Source organism: Oncorhynchus masou, chromosome 4 (assembly GCF_036934945.1).
Source record: "Oncorhynchus masou masou isolate Uvic2021 chromosome 4, UVic_Omas_1.1, whole genome shotgun sequence".
NCBI lineage: Eukaryota > Metazoa > Chordata > Actinopteri > Salmoniformes > Salmonidae > Oncorhynchus > Oncorhynchus masou.
In genome coordinates this window covers 11,523,828-11,539,561 of record NC_088215.1, presented here as the reverse complement: position 1 = coordinate 11,539,561, position 15,734 = coordinate 11,523,828, and the positions used below count along the sequence as shown (strand labels likewise).

Genomic DNA, 15,734 nt, shown 5'->3' with positions numbered 1-15,734 from the left:
GGTAAAGAACTTTCAGAGTTTAATTCAGGAGATGGTAACTCTCTAAGCAACCGCTCTCGTGGTGCCCCCATATCCTAATGAGTTAATTGTTACATTATTAATTTAGTCAGGCAACAATTAAACATAGTTAGTTAAATAGATAAATAACAAATCTTCAGATTAATATTATTGTCAAATCACGGCACAAGAGTTTTGCCAGGACTGTCAGACAGTAGTCTGAGTGGGGAGGGGTGATGTAACCAGGCAGTCCAAAACTCCATCCCACCAAAACAGGCAGACATTTCAGGCAATCTTTTCTAACAGCTCTTACACTATCATATTTTTTGTTTAAATATCAGTTTTATTCCAACCCCATAGTGTGGAAATCATTTTTTCGACTGCACTGGACCTTTAATATGTGTTTACTTTAGAAGGATATTGAACAGACTTATAATGCAAATATAGCATGTCTCTGTTTGCTTTGCCACATATATTCCCTGTTTGTCTTCTATAGCTTGTCTGTCTACAATTTGTAGCCTGTGTATGTGTGTGTTTGACCCCCATGCTAAGCCACTTAGCCATGTCCATGGCCGTTTATACATAAAGTCTGTTTCCGTGCTAAGTGTCTGTATTAAGCAATGTACATCTCTTTAAACAAATCTCCTCCTCGCTCTCTCTCCTTCCAACACCCCCCCCGGCCCCCTTCCAGGTGGTCCTGTCAGAGCTCTACGCCACCGGCTTCCAGCGTTCGTTCTCTGACGACGATGATCTGAACAGCGTTGCCGAGAGCGATGTGGTCTATGCCTTCCAGGCTCCGCCCCTCCACACACGGGGAGGCTCCGCAAGAATCTCGGGTAACCATGGCTGCATCCACAGCCCCAAGTGTGTGTGTGTGTGTGTGTATGTGTGTGTGTGTGTGTGTGTGTGTGTGTGTGTGTGTGTGTGTGTGTGTGTGTGTGTGTGTGTCTCTCTCTCTCTCTCTCTCTCTCTCTCTCTCTCTCTCTCTCTCTCTCTCTCTCTCTCTCTCTCTCTCTCTCAGGCTAGCCTGAAGCTATTTGGCTTCAGCACAATGGATTTGTTGAACACTATAGTGCAGTTCTTAGCTGTTTCAATTTCATGGACAGGTACTGTATTTCTGTCTAGGTTATTAAATTCTCTCAGACAGTGTCCCTGACGGTCTCATATCTAGCTCAGGGCTTGATGTACTGAGGTAAAGGCTCGCTCTCACTCATACACACACGACACACATACACTCACTCTCTCACATACTTGAATCGTGAACGTGGATGAGATGGAGCCAGCCTTGCGTCACCTCCCTTTGAAATCAGCCCCAGGTTTGCCAGGCGCCGTCAAATTAACTATTGATATGGCGAGTGCACATGCACGCATGTACGCACACACACATGCACACACACACTTTTTTCACCTGTTGACTCCTATCTAGTTGACCCGTTTCCAAAAGAAGGGTGTCTTAACTCTTATCCCTGGGGGACGCCCGACCGAAAGGCTACGTTCAGAGCAACACACCGCTAAACGAAACCCTTACTGTGTTTTTCCAACGTTCTTTAGCTCCTGAAAAGGGCCACATCAATAATTCAATAATGTGCTCAAAGGGGTCATGAAAAATGTACGATCCTCAATCTCTCTCCGGGAACGATAGAATGATATCTTTATCACCTAGAGACAGAGGAGAGAAAATAATGTCCCAGCGCTAATGGAGGTGATCAGACTGAGGGTAGAGGAGAGAAAAGAATGTCCCAGTGCTATTGGAGGTGATCAGACTAAGGGTAGAGGAGAGAAAATAATGTCCCAGTGCTATTGGAGGTGATCAGACTAAGGGTAGAGGAGAGAAAATAATGTCCCAGTGCTATTGGAGGTGATCAGACTAAGGGTAGAGGAGAGAAAATAATGTCCCAGTGCTATTGGAGGTGATCAGACTAAGGGTAGAGGAGAGAAAATAATGTCCTGCCGCTAATGGAGGTGATCAGACTAAGGGTAGAGGAGAGAAAATAATGTCCCAGTGCTAATGGAGGTGATCAGACTAAGGGTAGAGGAGAGAAAATAATGTCCCAGCGCCAATGGAGGTGATCAGACTAAGGGTAGAGGAGAGAAAATAATGTCCCAGTACTATTGGAGGTGATCAGACTAAGGGTAGAGGAGAGAAAATAATGTCCCAGCGCTAATGGAGGTGATCAGACTAAGGGTAGAGGAGAGAAAATAATGTCCCAGCGCTAATGGAGGTGATCAGACTAAGGGTAGAGGAGAGAAAATAATGTCCCAGTGCTATTGGAGGTGATCAGACTAAGGGTAGAGGAGAGAAAATAATGTCCCAGTGCTATTGGAGGTGATCAGACTAAGGGTAGAGGAGAGAAAATAATGTCCTGCCGCTAATGGAGGTGATCAGACTAAGGGTAGAGGAGAGAAAATAATGTCCCAGCGCTAATGGAGGTGATCAGACTAAGGGTAGAGGAGAGAAAATAATGTCCCAGCGCTAATGGAGGTGATCAGACTAAGGGTAGAGGAGAGAAAATAATGTCCCAGTGCTATTGGAGGTGATCAGACTAAGGGTAGAGGAGAGAAAATAATGTCCTGCCGCTATTGGAGGTGATCAGACTAAGGGTAGAGGAGAGAAAATAATGTCCCAGTGCTAATGGAGGTGATCAGACTAAGGGTAGAGGAGAGAAAATAATGTCCCAGCGCTAATGGAGTTGATCAGACTAAGGGTAGAGGAGAGAAAAGAATGTCCCAGTGCTAATGGAGGTGATCAGACTAAGGGTAGAGGAGAGAAAATAATGTCCCAGTGCTATTGGAGGTGATCAGACTAAGGGTAGAGGAGAGAAAATAATGTCCCAGCGCTATTGGAGGTGATCAGACTAAGGGTAGAGGAGAGAAAATAATGTCCTGCCGCTAATGGAGGTGATCAGACTAAGGGTAGAGGAGAGAGGAAGAGGCACACACACACACACCGACACACTCATTAGCACTCAAAAACACACATGCATTACGCACATGTATAGAATAACGATCTATTTTTTATACACACTCTACTGTGAATGATGAATGAACTCCTATTGCCAATGTAATGATTCAAAACCTGAGCTGAGCTGATTAGACTCAACATAACATGCATTCAGTTACTGCAACCGTCATTACTGTTTCTGACAGCTCCCTGCCATCTTAACTACCCCACAGTCTCCATAACAATGGCGGGTCATTTCACAGCAGCTAAACGCTCGTAACAGGTTTATTGAATAGGGTCTTCATTGCTTTAATGGAATAGATTGAATAGAAGCCTGAGTAACATTGTGTGTGTGCGTGTGCGTGTGTGTGCGCGTGCGCACGCGCACTGTTAGCTTTACAGAGCTGTGGAGAGGACATGATGAGATATTGTTACATCCTATTGTTGTCTAATTGGTTAGTGTGCTCCTTATTGTGCTGGTTAAGTATCCAATTACTGTAATCATCTGTAATCATCCCTCAATCAGAACCCCTAGGTGATGTGGATGTAATCAAATGAGCCATTGAAATATGCATTATTATATGCACTGTAACGCTGTGGGTTCAGCATACAGTACCGCATTTACCCGCTTTGTTTTATCGAACAGCTATAGACATGTAATACTGAACAATGGGGCTGGTTTGATCATATATTTTAGGATGTAGGCTAGGCTGTAAGGATATTTCCATGCCGAGCCACAATTAATAAGGAAATTGTTCCTAATTAAGAATTCATTGGTGTGACGGCTCTGTCTGCTGAGTCTGTCACAAACAAGACCCAGACATTCCTACCTCTTGTGGCCACAGAAAGATGATGTGGAACCTTGGCAGATTGTTAGAGCCTCATTTCAATGGGGCCATGTTAGAATGCGACATCCTGTCAGTAAACCGCTGTCATCGTCGGAAATAAACAACGGACGCGTACGTATATATGTATATGGGCGAGCATTCAAACCACTGCTGTCACCACCCATATTGACTGTATTAAGCTTGTAGTACCTCCCTCCCTCTCTTCCGCTGTAGAAATATGTATAATTATGGACACCGTTGGCTGTTTAAACCTGTGACCAGACAGGCCCTCATTTGGCGGTACAAATCAGCCAGTCACGAACCACCCTCTCTCTCTCACTCTCTCTCTCTTACACATGTACACAAGTCCCACCCCCTCCTTTGGCTGGTGCATGTGTGCCTTAGCCTATGCGTCACTCCCCCCTTGGGCTACAGACAGACGGTCACACAGTTGACCCCCAGCGTGGTCCAGTCTCCTCACCATGATTAATGGCCCTGTATGTGTAATCTCATTTCACGTGAGTGTGTGTGTGTGTGTGTGTGTGTGTGTGTGTATGCGTATGCGTGCAGGCATGTCTGCCTATCTCTGTGTCGTGTGTGTGTGTGCCTCATAACTCTCTCTACAACATCGGCACAATCTGAGCCCCAGCGGGCACAGCAGAGGCACAAAGCCAATCTGCTCACCGGCTAATAAAAGTCCCAAATTGAAACGGGGAATTTGGTTAGCGAAGGAAAGGTTACGATTTCTCATGTCGGATAAGAGGAAGTAGCTCAGCGGGGGACTGGGAATCAGGCCCATTGCCTCCTGGTGGGGAGTCAAAATTAGCAGAGCTGAAGAAATTTGTTGAAAACATTTGGAGAGAGAAAGAGAGAGGTATAAAATACACACTGGCTGGTAGAACAATGGCATGTGTTTGTGTTGCACTGGCAGAAGAGAAGGACAAATATAACTTTAGGTGAGATGTTTTTAGGCGGAAGTCATAGTCTATTTTAAGAGACGGATTTTATGGATGGGTGCTTTGCTCTGGGGGAATCGTCTCCACCGTTTCATGGTTCAGAATTTCTGTTGAGTTTTCATATTCGAAGTTATTGGAAACCACAGGAAGACATTCTTAGGGATGTTGGATCAACCCTTCTCCTTCATACACTGTAGTAATGAGATTTGTTATTTGGGGAAACAGTGTGGTGTCGCTAGCCATGGAGTCAAGCGCTCATGATAGAAAACACTCAAAAAATCAAGGAAACTTTATACAGATATGACAATATCCTATTTCATCTCTCAACAGAACAGATATGTCAGTTGTCTATTACAGTACATAAAACCTTCCGTTTGAGGAAATCTTTGAAACTTTCCTACCAACTTTTGTAGACACTCTTACTTTACAAAAGGCCTGTTGTCCCTGAGGTAATCAAAGAGTCTATCAAGCTCTAAAGACAGAGTTGTCTTTTTGGCGAGGTCAGAGAACCAGGGCTGAGAGAGGGTTTGTGTGAAAGAAGAGGTGCCCTCTGGGAAAAGTGGCAAAGCAGGGACATATCCACCCAGATAAAGAAATCTGTCAATGGACACAGACACACAGACACACAAGCACACACGCACACACGCACACACACTCTCACTCTTTCTCCACCATTGCATTCAGTATTCATCTCCCTTCACAATGGACAGAGGAGTTCTATGGAAAGTCTTCAGGTAGAATCTTAGTGCGAGTTTCCTTTCATCCTATCAAAATGCTAAAAGCTATTGACTGGAAACATGGTTGGGGTTGAATGTTGTGTAGCTCTGAGGTGTTTGTCTGAGCAGTGGAGGATGCATTGGCACTTACACAGAGCCCATTAGCTCTGCCCTTAGTGAGCACATTTTATTATTATATATATATTTACACACTCAAGGCAAGCATCTTTAAACCAACACACACACACACACACAGGTTGTGGATGTATCTGCTAATGGGTGGTGAAGAGAATGCTGCGAAAAAGGCCCAGCTGTGCTCAATGGCTCAGCCCACATATCTCCATCTGCTTTTACAAGGCAGTTCTTCAATAATTGATGATGTGCTGTTTAAACCCATCATCAGAAGTACTTGGGATAGAAATACTGTAGTTTGAAAGATGAATGGGAACCATTTGACAAATATTAACTTTGTTCGATCAGATTTGTTGAATGTGCGCCAATCTGGTCAATGAAACGACTGTGTTCGATTGACTCCTTTAACGCATCTATTGGGACAGCCGAAGAACCCCTTTGGAGACCTTTTCTCTGAGAGTACAGTTGAAGTTGGAAGTTTACATAGACTATATACACTACATACAGTGAGGCAAAAAAGTATTTAGTCAGCCACCAATTGTGCAAGTTCTCCCACTTAAAAAGATGAGAGGCCTGTAATTTTCATCATAGGTACACTTCAACTATGACAGACAAAATGAGAAAACAAATCCAGAAGATCACATTGTAGGATTTTTAATGAATTTATTTGCAAATTATGGTGGAAAATAAGTATTTGGTCACCTACAAACAAGCAAATTTCTGGCTCTCACAGACCTGTAACTTCTTCTTTAGGATGCTCCTCTGTCCTCCACTCATTACCTGTATTAATGGCACCTGTTTGAACTTGTTATCAGTATAAAAGACACCTGTCCACAACCTCAAACAGTCACACTCCAAACTCCACTATGGCCAAGACCAAAGAGCTGTCAAAGGACACCAGAAACAAAATTGTAGACCTGCACCAGGCTGGGAAGACTGAATCTGCCATAGGAAAGCAGCTAGGTTTGAAGAAATCAACTGTGGGAGCAATTATTAGGAAATGGAAGACATACAAGACCACTGATAATCTCCCTCGATCTGGGGCCCCACGCAAGATCTCACCCCGTGGGGTCAAAATGATCACAAGAACGGTGAGAAAAAACCCAGAACCACACGGGGGGACCATTTTTCCAAAAAATGTTTGACAGACAGATTATTTCACGTATAATTCACTGTATCACAATTCCAGTGGGTCAGAAGTTCACATACACTAAGTTGAGGCAGGAAAATGATATGGATATATTGAAGCAACATCTCAAGACATCAGTCAGGAAGTTAAAGCTTGGTCGCAAGTGGGTCTTCCAAATGGACAATGACCCCAAGCATACTTCCAAAGTTGTGGCAAAATGGCTTAAAGACAACAAAGTCAAGTTATTAGAGTGGCCATCACAAAGCCCTGACCTCATTCCCATAGAAAATTTGTGGGCAGAACTGCAAAAGCGTGTGCGAGCATGGAGGCCTACAAACCTGACTCAGTTACACCAGCTCTGTCAGGGGGAATGGGCCAAAATTCACCCAACTTATTGTAGGAAGCTTGTGGAAGACTACCCGAAACGTTTGACCCAAGTTAAACAATTTAAAGGCAATGCTACCAAATACTAATTGTATGTAAACTTCTGACCCACTGGGAATGCGATGAAAGATATAAACTCTGAAATAATCATTCTCTCTACTATTATTCTGACATTTCACATTCTTAAAATAAAGTGGTGATCCTAACTGACCAAAGACAGGGAATTGTTACTCGGATTAAATGTCAGGAATTGTGAAAAACTGAGTTTAAATGTATTTGGCTGAGGTGTATGTAAACTTCCGACTTCAACTGTATGTTGAAAGACAGTCTTTTAGCTGTTAGCAGCATGGCCGTGGTGTTTCATCTCTGTCACTTATATACTGTTACGTCAACATAATTGCTTCAGAAACTTGAGTTAATTGATTTCCTCATCGTTATTGTTTACTTCTGAGTAAACATCCGGAGTAGTGTCATGGCATATTTTCCACAATCCAATCAGAGATAGGCAGGATGGGGCGATAGCCATTCAGAAAGAGGGAGGGCACAGGTCTAAAGTCAGTAAAGAATGCCATCCATGTGAATAGACCAGTTGTGTAGTTGTGGTTTTAGACTCTAGTTATACACCCACAGAGGATGCATCAGCCTGATCACAATCACAACCACATACCAACATTCCATCAATGAGCCAGCTCTTCCCCTGCTTGTCTTACAGCCTCTATAATCTCTGACTGTCTGTGTCATATGATTTACTGGATTTTAGACCCAAGACTCATTTTTTTACTAATTCACTATAGATAGCACAGATAGATACTTTATCAAGATACATGTTGCCGAGATACCGGGAGGCAACCGTGGAATCAATCATAGGGGTCGGAGGTCTTTGGGGACCTGGTGTGGCGGTGATGAGATGCAGGTTTGGGATCCGGCAAGGGGGAGCAGGTGTGGCAGGTTTATACTGTGTCTCTCTCTCTCTCTCTCTCTCTCTCTCTCTCTGCTGTCTTCCTCCATCTGTCATTTACTCAAGCAGCAGACAAGTCAGGTGTCCTCTGGTCACCTGTGGAGTCGGCAACCAGACACAGGAAATGTTGCGACGTCTGTCTCGTCTAGAGCCTGTCCCCTCTCCTGCCCTCCGCCGGACCCCACTACCCCCTGGGTATTTTTAGCACGGAGTGTGGACAGAATTGACAGGGGTCACTCGTCTAGGTGACAAACCAAGACGGCTAAGCTTGTAGGAGCAGAAAAGCATTTGAAAAGCATGATTTTGTGATATTTACTAGTGCACAGTAATGATTGATTTCGGTTGAGCATTCAATTCAGCAGTCACAGGCACAACAACCAGCTGGAATTTTATGGTCAGACTGAACTGAAGCAGCTCTGTATGTGCTGAAGCCTGCAGGCTCACCAGATAACAACAGCTTTATGCCTATGACCTATATTCACAAGTAGGTTGTAAACCCACTTTTATTTTTCTGCTGACATCTCAAAAGTATTATGTTTTAATCCCCCTGTCATAGAAGAGACTAGTATGTAAAGTCATCATCAATGAGCCAGTATTCATATATTCTCACTATCTTGTCAGACAGAGATAATCGAGTCGTCATCCGGCATGATGGTACTTCAGGGAACACAGTTTTAAATAAGGCTCTGATATTAAAACTAGCTTAAAGGAGTGAAGCAAAAAAAAGTAGGCCTTAGTAACTGCGGTGAAGAAGTAGATCCCTGGGGGTTCTGTGAAAAAAAATATATATATATATATATTAGAGCCGTAGTTATTTTGGTGTTCATTACAATACGTATCCCTCCTCCTATCTGAATGTGAGACAGGTGCTGCGGGTGCTCTGGTGCAGTGTGCTACAGTGTTCCAATGTCCTCGTGCGACCACTCTGCATCCCTACATCTTCTATACCGAACAAATATATAAACCAAACATGCAATAATTTCAACGATTTTTCAGTACATATAATGAAATCAATCTATTGAAAAAAAAAAAATCATTAGGCCCTAATCTATGGATTTCACTTGACTGGGCAGGGGCGCAGCCATAGGAGGGGCGGGGAGAGCATACCCACTGGGGAGCCAGGCCAAGCCAATCAGAATGAGTTTTTCTCCACAAAAGGGATTAATTACAGACAGAAATATTCCTCCGTTTCATCAGCTGTCCTGGTGGCTGTTTTCAGACGATACCGTGGCTGAGGAATCCGGATGTGGAGGTCCTGGGCTGGTGTGGAGGTCCTGGCCTGGTGTGGAGGTCCTGGGCTGGTGTGGAGGTCCTGGGCTGGTGTGGAGGTCCTGGGCTGGTGTGGAGGTCCTGGGCTGGTGTGGAGGTCCTGGGCTGGTGTGGAGGTCCTGGCCTGGTGTGGAGGTCCTGGGCTGGTGTGGAGGTCCTGGGCTGGTGTGGAGGTCCTGGGCTGGTGTGGAGGTCCTGGGCTGGTGTGGAGGTCCTGGGCTGGTGTGGAGGTCCTGGGCTGGTGTGGAGGTCCTGGGCTGGTGTGGAGGTCCTGGGCTGGTGTGGAGGTCCTGGGCTGGTGTGGAGGTCCTGGGCTGGTGTGGAGGTCCTGGGCTGGTGTGGAGGTCCTGGCCTGGTGTGGTAGGGTGTGAGGCCGGTAGGGTGTACAGCCGTATTCTCTAAAACGGTGTTGGAAGTAGTTTATGGTAGAGAAATGAACATTAAATTCTCTGGCAACAGCTTTAGTGGACATTCCTGCAGTCAGCATGCCAATTGCACCCTCCCTCAAAACTTGAGACATCTGTAGAATTGTGTTGTGTGATAAAACTACACATTTTAGAATGGCATTTCATTGTCCCCAGCACAAGGTGCTCCTGTGTAATGAGCATGCTGTTTAATCAGCTTCTTGATATGCCCCACCTGTCAGATGGATGTATTATATTGGCAAAGGAGAAATGCTCACTAACAGGGATGTAAACAAATATGTGCACAACATTGGAGAGAAAAAAGCTTTTTGTGTGTATGGAACATGTCTTGGATCTTTTATTTTAAGGCCATGAAACATGGGACCAACACTTTACATGTTGTGTTTATATTTTTGGTCAGTATACACTACCGTTCAAAGGTTTGGGGTCACTTCGAAATGTCTATGTTTTTGAAAGGAAAGCAATGTTTTTTTGTCCATTAAAATAACATAAAATTGATCAGAAATACAGTGTAGACATGGTTATTGTTGTAAATGACCATTGAAGCATGAAATGGTAGATTTTTTTATGGAATATCTACGTAGGCATACAGATGGCCATTATTAGCAACCATCACTCCTGTGTTCCAATGGCACGTTGTGTTAACTAATCCAAATGTATAATTTAATTAGGCTAATTGATCATTAGAAAACCCTTTTGCAATTATGTTAGCACAGCTGAAAACTGTTGTGCTGATGAAAGAAAAACACCAGTCTCAACATCAACAGTGAAGAGGCGACTCCAGGATGCTGGCCTTCTAGGCATAGTTCCTCTGTCCAGTGTTTGTGTTCTTTTGCCCATCTTAATCATTTCTTTTTATTGGCCAGTCTGAGATATAGCTTTTTCTTTGCAACTTTGCCTAGAAGGCCAGCATCCCAGAGTCGCCCCTTCACTGTTGACTTTGAGACTGGTGTTTTGTGGGTACTATTTAATGACGCTGCCAGTTGAGGACTTGTGAGGCGTCTGTTTCTCAAGCTAAACACTCTAATGTACTTGTCCTCTTGCTAAGTTGTGCCCCGGGGCCTCCCACTCCTCTTTCAATTCTGGTTTGAGCCAGGGAGTAGTACACAGCGTTGTACGAGATCTTCAGTTTCTTGGCAATTTCTTGCATGGAATAGCCTTTGTTTCTTAGAACAAGAATAGACTGGCGAGTTTCAGAAGAAAGTGCTTTGTTTCTGGCCATTTTGAGGCTGTAATCGAACCCACAAATGATGATGCTCCAGACACTCAACGAGTCAGCAATGAAATATTGGAGTAGGTGAGCCCCAAAGCATCAATGGAATATTGGAGTGGGTAAGCCCCAAAGCAGCCAAAGAAGGCCAGTTTTATTGCTTCTTTAATCAGGACAACAGTTTTCAGCTGTGCTAACATAATTGCAAAAGGGTTTTCTAATGATCAATTAGCCTTTTAAAATTATCAACTTGGATTAGTTAACACAATGTGCCATTGGAACACAGGAGTGATGGTTGCTGATAATGGACCTCTGTAGATATTCCATAAAAAATCTGCTGTTTCTAGCTACAATAGTCATTTACAACATTAACCAAGTCTACACTGTATTTCTGATCAATTTGATGTTTCTTTCAAAAACAAGGAAATGTCAATGGAATATTAGTGGGTAAGCCCCAAAGCATCAATGGAATATTGGAGTGGGTAAGCCCCAAAGCATCAATGGAATATTGGAGTGGGTAAGCCCCAAAGCACCAAAGCAGCAATGGAATAAACATTTAAGCCCCAAAGCAGCGGTAAGCCCCAAAGTGGTATATCCAAAGCACTCAATGGAATATTGGAGTGGGTAGCCCCAAACACAATGGATTTTGTTCAATGGAATATTGGAGTAGGTAACAATGGAATATTGGAGTGGGTAAGCCCCAAAGCAATGGAATATTGAGGTAAGCCCCAAAGCATCAATGGAATATTGGATGAAGATAATGGAATAGGTAAACCCCAAAGCAGCAATGGAATATTGGAGTAGGTAAGCCCCAATAAGCCCCAAAGCATCAATGGAATATTGGCCCCAAAGCATCAATGGAATAAGCCCCAAAGCATCAATGGAATAGTGGGTAAGCCCCAAAGCAGCAATGGAATATTGGAGTAGGTAAGCCCCAAAGCATCAATGGAATATTGGAGTGGGTAAGCCCCAAAGCATCAATGGAATATTGGAGGTAAGCCCCAAAGCAGCAATGGAATATTGGAGTAGGTAAGCCCCAAAGCATAAGCCCCAAAGCAATGGAATATTTAAGCCCCAAAGCAGCAATGGAATATTGGAGTAGGTAAGCCCCAAAGCATCAATGGAATATTGGAGTGGGTAAGCCCCAAAGCATCAATGGAATATTGGAGTGGGTAAGCCCCAAAGCATCAATGGAATATTGGAGTGGGTAAGCCCCAAAGCAGCAATGGAATATTGGAGTAGGTAAGCCCCAAAGCATCAATGGAATATTGGAGTAGGTAAGCCCCAAAGCAGCAATGGAATATTGGAGTGGGTAAGCCCCAAAGCAGCAATGGAATATTGGAGTAGGTAAGCCCCAAAGCATCAATGGAATATTGGAGTAGGTAAGCCCCAAAGCAGCAATGGAATATTGGAGTAGGTAAGCCCCAAAGCATCAATGGAATATTGGAGTGGGTAATGGAATATTGGAGTAGGTAAGCCCCAAAGCAGCCCCAAAGCAGCAATGGAATATTGGAGTGGGCCCCAAAGCCCCAAAGCATCAATGGATATATGGGTAAGCCCCAAAGCATCAATGGAATATTGGGTAAGCCCCAAAGCATCAATGGAATATTGGAGTGGGTAAGCCCCAAAGCATCAATGGAATATTGGGTAAGCCCCAAAGCATCAATGGAATATTAGGTAAGCCCCAAAGCAGCAATGGAATATTGGAGTGGGTAAGCCCCAAAGCAGCAATGGAATATTGCCCCAAAGCATCAATGGAATATTGGAGTGGGTAAGCCCCAAAAGCATCAATGGAATATTGGATGGAATATTGGGTAAGCCCCAAAGCAGCAATGGAATATTGGAGTGGGTAAGCCCCAAAGCATCAATGGAATATTGGAGTGGGTAAGCCCCAAAGCATCAATGGAATATTGGAGTGGGTAAGCCCCAAAGCATCAATGGAATATTGGAGTGGGTAAGCCCCAAAGCAGCAATGGAATATTGGAGTGGGTAAGCCCCAAAGCAGCAATGGAATATTGGAGTAGGTAAGCCCCAAAGCATCAATGGAATATTGGAGTGGGTAAAAGCAGCAATGGAATATTGGAGTGGGTAAGCCCCAAAGCATCAATGGAATATTGGAGTAGGTAAGCCCCAAAGCATCAATGGAATATTGGAGTGGGTAAGCCCCAAAGCATCAATGGAATATTGGAGTGGGTAAGCCCCAAAGCATCAATGGAATATTGGAGTGGGTAAGCCCCAAAGCAGCAATGGAATATTGGAGTAGGTAAGCCCCAAAGCAGCAATGGAATATAGGTAAGCCCCAAAGCATCAATGGAATATTGGAGTAGGTAAGCCCCAAAGCAGCAATGGAATATTGGAGTAGGTAAGCCCCAAAGCATCAATGGAATATTGGAGTAGGTAAGCCCCAAAGCAGCAATGGAATATTGGAGTGGGTAAGCCCCAAAGCATCAATGGAATATTGGAGTGTAAGCCCCAAAGCAGCAATGGAATATTGGGTAAGCCCCAAAGCATCAATGGAATATTGGAGTAGGTAAGCCCCAAAGCAGCAATGGAATATTGGAGTGGAGGGTAAGCCCCAAAGCATCAATGGAATATTGGAAAGCCCCAAAGCATCAATGGAATATTGGAGTGGGTAAGCCCCAAAGCAGCAATGGAATAATGCCCCAAAGCATCAATGGAATTGGAGTGGGTAGGTAAGCCCCAAAGCATCAATGGAATATTGGAGTGGGTAAGCCCCAAAGCAGCAATGGAATATTGGAGTGGGTAAGCCCCAAAGCAGCAATGGAATATCAATGGAATATTGGAGTGGGTAAGCCCCAAAGCATCAATGGAATATTGGAGTGGGTAAGCCCCAAAGCATCAATGGAATATTGGAGTGGGTAAGCCCCAAAGCAGCAATGGAATATTGGAAGGTAAGCCCCAAAGCAGCAATGGAATATTGGAGTGGGTAAGCCCCAAAGCCAATGGAATATTGGAGTGGGTAAGCCCCAAAGCAGCAATGGTGGATGGAATATTGGAGTGGGTAAGCCCCAAAGCATCAATGGAATATTGGAGTGGGTAAGCCCCAAAGCATCAATGGAATATTGGAGGGTAAGCCCCAAAGCATCAATGGAATATTGGAGTGGGTAAGCCCCAAAGCATCAATGGAATATTGGAGTGGGTAAGCCCCAAAGCAGCAATGGAATATTGGAGTGGGTAAGCCCCAAATCAATGGAATATTGGAGTGGGTAAGCCCCAAAGCATCAATGGAATATTGGAGTGGGTAAGCCCCAAAGCAATGGAATATTGGAGTGGGTAAGCCCCAAAGCATCAATGGAATATTGGCAATGGAATATTGGAGGGTAAGCCCCAAAGCATCAATGGAATATTGGAGTGGGTAAGCCCCAAAGCAGCAATGGAATAAGTAGGTAAGCCCCAAAGCAGCAATGGAATATTGGAGTGGGTAAGCCCCAAAGCATCAATGGAATATTGGAGTAGGTAAGCCCCAAAGCAGCAATGGAATATTGGAGTAGGTAAGCCCCAAAGCATCAATGGAATATTGGAGTAGGTAAGCCCCAAAGCATCAATGGAATATTGGAGTAGGTAAGCCCCAAAATCAATGGAATATTGGAGTAGGTAAGCCCCAAAGCATCAATGGAAGGTCAATGGAAAAGAGGTAAGCCCCAAAGCATCAATGGAATATTGGGTGGGTAAGCCCCAAAGCAGCAATAGAGAGACATGGAATTGGAGAGGTAAGCCCCAAAGCAGCAATGGAATAGATAGGAAGCCCCAAAGCAATGGTAGGGGAGCAATGTAGGTAAGACAATGGGTAAGCCCCAAAGCAGCAATTAAACAGCATCAGTCCCTGAAGAGACACTTCAGCAATGGAATATTGGAGTGGGACACTCCCCTTCTAACTAGCACTGCCTTCCTACTCTCTCCTTGTCCCAAAGCTCAATGGAATATTCTAAGCCCCAAAGCATCTAAGCCCCAAAGCAGCTCATCAATGGAATATTGGAGTGGGTAAGCCCCAAAGCTCACTCAATGGAATATTGGAGTATATCCCCTCCAAAGCCTGGCTGGCTGAGAAAGCAGCAAGGAATGAGGGCGAGGTTGTGCCCCAAAGAATGGGAGTCTGGCAATGAATATTGGGTTCTCCCCTCAGACCCTGTCTGGAAGATAGAGCAGCCAGACAGCACAGTGGGACCCAAAGCAGCAATGGAATAGCTAAAGAAAGAGAGAGAGAGAGAGAGATAATTGTATTGTATGTGTCTGCGTGTGGAAAAAGTATAGTGTAATAGAAGGTCTAAAAAGAGAGGGGGGGAAAGAGAGCGATAGAGAGACAGAAGTAGGGAGGGAGATGGAGATGAAGAGCACAGACTCCCAGCTATCCCAACAGAGCACTGTCATTTTAGGACATCCCAACAGAGCACTGTCATTTTAGGACATAGAAGTGTAGGTTTTGTATATGTTTAAAATAGCATACTGGTATCTTGTGGGAGAAGTAAGCTTTTGTGTCCTTAGTATTTAATGATTTGCTTATGCTCCTTATTGTCGTGGTAACAGGCTCGCCTTTCTGTGTGGATTGAAATGAAGCTGACTTCGACCTTTCAGTGCCTTTTACCTTCCCATTGGGGAATTCAATAACAGAGAGGGAGACGAGTCTGGCATGGGGGAGGGGGAGGGGGGGTACTTGATTAAAATGGAATACTTGATTATTCATTCACTTAGTCTTACTCACCAAAGGCCATGCACTGGTGAATACATCCGTTGATACTCAAGTGGTGGCCTTTTCTCTGCCAGCTTCGATA

The 15,734-nt window shown here is 44.3% G+C and overlaps 1 protein-coding gene across 2 annotated transcripts in view; it reads left to right on the top strand.

Annotated features, from left to right (window-relative positions):
* LOC135523917 (ubiquitin carboxyl-terminal hydrolase 43-like) overlaps nt 1-15,734 on the top strand; it is a 128,433-nt gene that overhangs the window by 84,710 nt on the left and 27,989 nt on the right. For both annotated transcript variants that reach the window (XM_064950947.1, XM_064950941.1), the window contains exon 6: nt 689-833. In XM_064950947.1, coding sequence (XP_064807019.1) covers nt 689-833 — 145 coding nt within the window. The remainder of the gene's footprint in view (nt 1-688; nt 834-15,734) is intronic.